Here is an 8161-nt window from a genome sequence, read left to right as displayed (position 1 = left end):
CTAGAGCAGGTCCAGCAGAGAGCTAGTAAGTTGGCCAAGAGTCTGGAGATACCTCTCATGAGGAAGGGCTAAGGGAGCTGGGCCAGTTCAGCCTCAAGAAGAGGCAACTGAGAGGGGCTCCTGTGTAAAGCATGGGTGTCAAGAGGATGGAATTGGGCTCTTCTTTGTGGTGCCATCAAATAGAACAAGGAAGAATGGGCAGAAAATGATGCACAGAAAGGCCAACCTGAGCATGAGGAAGAACTTTACTGTGCAAGTGACCATGTACTGGGACAGATTACCCAGAGAGGTTGTGGAGGCTCCCTGACTGGAGATATTCCAGAACCGTCTGAACACAACCCTGGTCCATGTGCTCTGGGATGACCCTGCCTGAGCAGGGAGGTTGGACCAGATGACCCACGGCGGTCCCGTCCACCCTGACCCATTCTGTGAAAGCTCGGCCTGTTGCTGTGACCAGCATCACTGCTCAGCTTCATTTTGCTTTACTCAGTGCTTGCTGAACTGTTTACCTGGGATGCGTTCACCATAAAAAAAATTATACCAGTTTTAAAGGCCTGAACTCTTTAGATCCACAGGCCTTGTAAAGCAATGGCTTTATAAAGATTTTTACATGCTAATTTCTGCTGCTGCCTTCAACTGAGTGAGGCAAAACCCTCAAGTGACTAGCTCTGCCTCCCCATCTCCACAAGGCCTGGGGTTCTCACAGACACACAGATGCATCTACAATATTTACTAGGTTTTCCTATTGTTGGTAATTTTATACTGTTATGGTTTCTGATAGTGGGTTTTTATTTGGTTGGTTTTTTTTTTTTTCCCGACAGCTACTGGCAAGTCTTTTAAAAGCTTGTTTGTATTCTACAACTGTACTAAGGGCGAAATAAATATTTTACCTCAAAAGAAAACCCAGAATGATATTTGTTATTGTGCTTCCTTCAGTCTGAGCACTTAAAGCTTGCTGAATGGGATGAGTAACAGTAAAATAGATACCAAAATGGACAAAGATATACACCAAAACACTGAGTGAGTGAGCCTGCGAGCACTTTTGAAATGCTCAGTTCCTTGCAAGTATCTGTAGCCATTAATCCGGGGGTAACAGGAGCCACGAGGCCGCCTGTTGGGAGGGGAGCTGGAGGAACCACACACCGCATAAAACACGGGGACAGAGACACCCATCCCTCCAGGCCATGAGGGATGTGACCGTCCATTATTTTTACCGCACGTGCATTTTGCAGGAGCACCGGCAGGAATACCGGGAAACCCCAAACATTTCTTTCGCACGTCGCAGCAGCGTCCCCGTCCCAGCTGGGCTGTGGCGGCCGCGGGGCCGAGTGCGGAGCGGCTCCAGACCGAGCGGGCCGCGGGGTGTCCAGGGCCGAGCACGGCCGGCGGGGCGGGACGGGGCCGGGCCGCCGGCGCTGCCGCCCGGAAGGACGCGGCGTTCGCCTGCCCCGTGACCGCGGCCTCGCCGGAGCCGCCTCAGCCGGGCCTGCGGTGCAGCCGCCATGGCGGGGGACAGCCCCAGCGTCCTCCCGGTGCAGCTGGTGGAGCAGCCCAGGTGGGTGGGTCGCTCCCCGACCCCGCCGCCGCTTATCCCGGGCCGGGTGGGCGGTCTGCGGGCGGCCGCGGGGGCTGGGAGTATGGGTGGGAAAGCCCGTCCTCATGCTCCGGGCTGAGGTGCGAGGAGGTGTGGACTCGTAGCGTCCACACTCCGTAGGTTTTTCCTGACACGACCAAAGACTCCTCGGGAAGCTCCCGCTGGCCGGGGCGCGCCAGGTTCCGGCCCTACAGCATCCCGGCCCGCCCTGACGCCCCTCGCAGGGTGGCGCTGGGGCAGCAGGAGGAATCGTTCGTTCATTCATTCATTCGTTCATTCATTCGTTTAGTCATTCATCATTTCGCCTACGTCATTTTCCCCCTAGAGTTTTTGGGGAATGCTGATTATTCTCTCGTCCTTTTTTCTGGAAAAGCCCTGGAGCAGCGCTAGCCTGGCCCGTCCTGGGAGTGGCTGCGGCACCTGCCAGCGCCCGCTCCTTGCCCGCGGAGTTGCGCTCGGTGTGTGCAATGAACACACACACACACGAACCTTTCCGCTTGCTCGGTGTGTGCAATGAACACACACACACACACGAACCTTTCTCCTTGCTCGGTGTGTGCAATGAACACACACACACAGACGAACCTTTCCGCTTGCTCGGTGTGTGCAATGAACACACACACACACGAACCTTTCTCCTTGCTCGGTGTGTGCAATGAACACTCACACACACGAACCTTTCCGCTTGCTCGGTGTGTGCAATGAACACACACACACACACGAACCTTTCCGCTTGCTCGGTGTGTGCAATGAACACACACACACAGACGAACCTTTCCGCTTGCTCGGTGTGTGCAATGAACACACACACACACACGAACCTTTCCGCTTGCTCGGTGTGTGCAATGAACACACACACACACACACGAACCTTTCCGCTTGCTCGGTGTGTGCAATGAACACACACACACACACACGAACCTTTCCGCTTGCTCGGTGTGTGCAATGAACACACACACACACACACGAACCTTTCCGCTTGCTCGGTGTGTGCAATGAACACACACACACAGACGAACCTTTCTGCTTGCTCGGTGTGTGCAATGAACACACACACACACGAACCTCTCCGCTTGCCTTAGCGCTGCACAAGGGGCACTTCTTAAAACGCCGCTTACTTGCATAGGATTGCACCGTAAATCTCACGGAAACGACGAGTCCAGCATTTCCAGACTTGGAAGTGTGAAGCTGTGAGGAGTGCCTTTCCTTTAAGGCTTCTGACAATTTTCTTCTTGATGGAGGTGCTTGAAATGCAGTGTGTGTCTTGCAACATCAAGGCCAAAGCCTGTAAATAGCCTTTCATCACGCCTGCTTGTAAAACCCACATTAAAAAAAGAGATCAGTCAGCACTTAGATAAACATGCTCTAAAGACTGCTTTGTTTGTTGTCTCTTGGTACCAACACTACTATAAAAATATCTGTGAAACAAAGCAGCATTCTAAATACTGAAACAAAAAGGAATAAAGTTAACACCTAGAATTCTGCCAACAGATTCCCCTGTGGACTATAATATTATTAATGTGATCTAGAGAAGGGATTGAACAATGAAATGGCAGAAATTGCTTTTGCTAATTGGATGAGCGATATACCAGTCAATACTAGGGGAGATTATAAGAAGGGGAAATCACAGACCTAATACAGCTTTGTAACAGGGCACAAAGATAGGTACTGAAAGATCTGTTAAAAAATATCACAACAAATCATATTTTGGCTTTCCATTTATAAAAACCTTATGAAACATTTGCATAAATGTAGCTGAACAGTAACGCAGCCTTTACAAAGATGTAGAAACAAAGTAATTGTGGAATTTTCTAACATCTGTTTTTCATTGCAGTCTTCTTACTTCTACTTTGCATTAACTAGGTTTCCAGTTCTAGATTTAGATTAAATGTAGAAACCTTATCAGGGTTCCTGTTACTAGATTTTTGTCAGTAGACTAAAATTTTGCTTTAAGGTAGTTTCAAAATGAATTACTATCAAGTTTCCTATGCTTCACTAAAATAAATTGCTTCATCTGTTCTCAGCCCTTGTTTTCCTACTGTTCTGCATGACACACTAAAGTGTTCCAACTTTGCAAACATCAGGCAGAAGGTTGGTACCTTTACAGTTGCAGGAAGTAAAGCAATATGACAAAGTTTATTTGCTTTGAACTTGCAGTAGCACATCAGGTACCTCTAAATGGAAAACCTGAAGTACTTTTGCTGGAATCCTGTGGAGTAAATACTGTCATAAGTCATGGGGATAATCTGACGTTTGGAATTTTAGTTCTCTGTGTGTGTATTTATACAAAGATGGGGTAGTGCCAAATATGAAAATTGATAAAAATCAAAATCTAAGTAGAGTCTTCAATGTTATGTGAAGAGCACAAATAACCAGCTTAATGTCACTCCTGATGTAGCAGAGAAAACTCCACATACTTCAGGAAGCTGAACAGAATTTGCTTCAAGAAGCATTGAAGCTTCCTGTGTTTTATGCAAATGTAGTCCTTCTAAATGTTTCTAACCTGCCTTTCAGATTGCAGAAACTGAAGGAGATGTTTATATCAAAGTTTGGATCAGCTCCCAAGTTTTATGCTCGTGCACCAGGACGAGTCAACTTAATAGGTAAAAGAGAAAAATTAACCTTATGTTGTTTTACTTCATCTGTCATCATGGAAATCTAGTAGTTTAAAACACAGAATGGAAATGCTGGTCTTAATTTTATTTTTTCAGAGAAGTTTCTTGTTACAAATGGAAAATCATATATAATTTAGTAGTTTTTTCTGTATCTTATTATAAACAACTCTACATGGATATCAGTTTTGGAGAAAAACATTTATAGAGAGTAGTGATGGTTTTGAAAAGTGGAGTAAATTGACAGCTTTTTTGTTTTTAATTAATTAAAGTTACCAAATATAACCAGCCCCACAACAATATACATGATAAAGTATTAAATGATTCTACCATCATCTCTTGTTTACTCTTTACATAGATATGTGTCCACAGAACTTAAAATAGTGGATGTGATTCACTGGCAGGCTGGAGAGTCACAATTATTTTGTGTTTAGGACTTACTTTTATTTCTCTAGCAGCCTTATTTTCTTAGATTTCTCTGTCGTGTTAGGATTGTGTTCTCTCTGGAGCTGAGTTTCTTGCATGAAATAATCCTACACATCTGAAGACGTAGTAAAAGGATCCTGAGAAACAGAGCTGTAAAAGTCAATTAGTTTATTATGCAATTAATGTTAATTTTTATCTCTGTGTTGTGTGAACATCTCATATAGACTAAATGGACAGCATATGGTAACTGGGAATTATTCCCAAGGGAGAGATGTTTACTACACACATTTTCTAGTTGATTGTTACTTCATGTGTTGTATGCAACTGTATTAATAATTATTTAAATATAGTCATTATCTTCTTGGAAAAAGCAAGAAATTGTATGTACATCACAGTTCTCATTCTTGGACAGTAATCAACATGGTGGGGGTTTTTAGAATTTTTGTAAGCCAGTGTTAAAATATGAACATTTATAAACAGGTGCAATAGATAAAAATCACTAAAGAAATAAAAACTTTTTGTGAAGTAATAAGAAATGGAAGAAATGTACCCCAAACTTTAGGTAATAAGAGTTGAAACTACAGTAAGAAATTGTCTCATCCAGTAAACAACACTGAAGCCCTGTAGAAATTGTGTTAGTGCTATTCTAGAAAGAATTATTACAAAGCATTTTCTTTGTTTCTTTGCTAGGAGAACACATAGACTACTGTGGTTATGCTGTGCTCCCCATGGCTATAGAACAAGATATCCTGATTGCAGTAGAACCTGCACAAACTCAAGTTGTGCAACTGGCAAATACCAATTCTTCATACTTGTATGTGATTACTTTGTTTATTCATTATTTTTTATGAACTTCTTCATGCATTGCAATACAGTTTACCTTTTCAGAGATCTGACAGACTTCCATTGCAATACAGAGTCTGATTGTGTGAACAATTTATATCAGCAGATGGAATCCCACAGACTGACTCCATGCCATGTCTATTAGTTCAGAGCAATAGCTTTGCAGCTGCTATCTCCCACCTGTTTGTTCATATTACTCTGTAAGGCCTATGACTTTTCAATCCTTCTAAAATTCTGCAATTCTGTCCTCCCTTCTTTTATCTCATCTTTCTTGATATAATCCCCATAACTGGCAGCAGCTCCATGTCCCCTGGAGAAGGGACTGAAATGTTTTGTAATCAATTACTGCAAAAGCAAGGTAAACACTCCCCCCGCGCTCTGGAGAACCTGGGCCTGTGTTTTCACAGCACAACAGCTTTAGCAACAATGCTGGCTCAAAAAACCTGTATTCCCTCACTTCCACTTCCTCCACAGCTGTTGTTCACAGAATTATAGGGCAATTTAGGTTGGAAAGGACCTTTGAAGATCCCTTGTAAATAATCTTGTTGGCCTTCTGCTGAACTCCCTGCCAATGTCTTTCATGTATTGGGAAAGCCCAAAACTGGATGCAATATTCCAGCTATGGTCTCACAAGTGCTGAACATAGGGAAATAATCCTGCCACTCTTTTCAACTTCAGGCACGTTTTTCTGCCTTTTTGTCACAGACTGATATTTGTGTAGTTGCATGGCAGTTCAGATCAGGTCACTCACCCACATGAGCTTTTGTGGGCATTTCCAAAAATGAGAATCAGCAAAAGCTTAGTTTAAGCCATTTTTATTGAGCCATTGGCTTAATTGGTAAATTAGTTCCTGAAAGCACAGTGTGTGGCAGCACAGGGACAGGAACACACTGTCAAAAGTGGGAAATACTTGAGCACTTATTCCTGCTTAAAGCCCAGTTTGTTATAAACACATTCTGAACTGCTGCCTGTGACTAAGACAGTTCAAAGGAATTTGTACTTCCATGCTAAGTATAAATACTCAGAGATTTTTCACTTTGTGGAATATGTTTTCACATTATAGATGGGCTGAATTAGGAGTTTGCCACTGCCAAAAAGCAATGGCTTGACTTCTTTTACCTCTAGTCTCCCTGTACCTGCTTATAAGATCAACTCAGCCTCTGCCTTTTGGCAGGTGTAGAGTACTTGTTTGATCTTAAGGTAAAGTGCACTCTTCCTCCAATTTTTGCTTGGATAATTTTCTGTCATTTTAGTGAATTGCCATGCACTCAGCACTAAAGCTGACTTGGGGTAAACAGTGGGAAAAAGCAGTGGTGAACAGGGAAGGGAAATGGAAGGTATGCATGGGACTTTTCTCTTTCTTCAACAGCAACCTCCCACCAGGGCTTAAGCTGTGTTGCAAAACCATTCTGCAAGAGACAATAGCTTCAGAATTACAATAGTTTTGACTAGGACAAGTTGTTATAGTGAACACAAAATAAAGCAGTAATAGAAAGGTAAACATTTTCACTCAGTCTTCAAGCTTTGCTGCATTATATTGCAATTGAAATGGCCTTCTCAGGACAGTTCCACAAAATGTAGAATTACAACCTTTGAATTTAAATTGCACACACTGTCACTATATTTTTACATCTGCCCTGGTTTCAGTTTAAAATCATATGCTTTAAACTATAAACCAACAAAAGATCTCAGAACACAGCATTAAGCATCTTGGTTTTGTTGAGACACTGCTGCTTAAAAACAAAGCTAAAACATGTCCATAATTTCATAACAAAGAAATATTTTTCAACACTTTGAATGTTACACCACATAACAAAACTGATGACAGTATGTCTTTTTTTCCCAGCCTGTTACACTGGTGGATTTATGCCTGTGGTGAATGTGTATCGATAGGCCTTTGGTGACCAAGGACTAACCAGAATCCTCTGTAGAATTACTATTTCCTATTTCATTCTTATTTTGTGAACTGGTAAACTGTGGAACAGTTCTGTTGCACTCTTCCACCCTGATAGTTCATGTTAACTTTTAGTAGAAATAGAACAGAGAACAGGTTCCTAGAAAAAGCACCTGCTTGTTTTTTATCATAAATTATCTCAACTGATCTGATGCCTTTTATGTTATTGGGACTAAAAAGGTATTCAAAACTTACATTCTTTTGAAGTTCTTGATACCTTCCCTTCACAAAACATCTTTGAAATTGAGAAGTATGTGTAGAGAGAATATCTGACATTATACTTCTCAAAGTGCCTTCAGAAGTACCAGAGGATGGTAATTACCAATCAGTTTCCATCTCGCGACAAAACCTGAAAGTTTTGTTTGTTTTTAAATCAGGGTATTTGTACAGAAGACTCAAACAGATAAACTAACAGATTGACAAGACAATAAGGTTCTGTGAGAAAGAGCCAAATTGATCTCCCAAAAATAAGGATTATTGTCTTTTCAAGCAGTAAAAACCACCTCAGACACACTACTTAAAAATCCTATCTCTTCTAATTATACAGAAAAATTGAAGTTTTTATGTCTGTTTATGAAGAACTGGCATTTTTCCCCCAAGCATTCTTTAAAACAGAAAGGCTGGAACAGACAATATCAGAGTATTTTTATTTCATGGGTATGTTTTTCCCAGTATTTTATTTTATTTTGTTATAAAGTTCTTATATTAAATGGCCTCATTTTCAGTAGGAGG

At 42.2% G+C, this 8161-nt stretch overlaps 1 protein-coding gene across 1 annotated transcript in view; it reads left to right on the top strand.

The window, feature by feature from the left end:
- The first annotated feature begins 1277 nt into the window (after positions 1-1277).
- Positions 1278-8161, top strand: part of GALK2 (galactokinase 2) — a 47175-nt gene continuing 40291 nt past the window's right edge. Inside the window, exons 1-3 of the mRNA XM_054642134.2 lie at positions 1278-1555; positions 4109-4197; positions 5323-5446. Coding sequence (XP_054498109.2) covers positions 1503-1555; positions 4109-4197; positions 5323-5446 — 266 coding nt within the window. The 5' untranslated portion in view covers positions 1278-1502. The remainder of the gene's footprint in view (positions 1556-4108; positions 4198-5322; positions 5447-8161) is intronic.

Source organism: Agelaius phoeniceus, chromosome 13, assembly GCF_051311805.1.
Source record: "Agelaius phoeniceus isolate bAgePho1 chromosome 13, bAgePho1.hap1, whole genome shotgun sequence".
Classification (NCBI taxonomy): domain Eukaryota; kingdom Metazoa; phylum Chordata; class Aves; order Passeriformes; family Icteridae; genus Agelaius; species Agelaius phoeniceus.
This window is presented reverse-complemented; position numbering and strand designations above follow the sequence as displayed.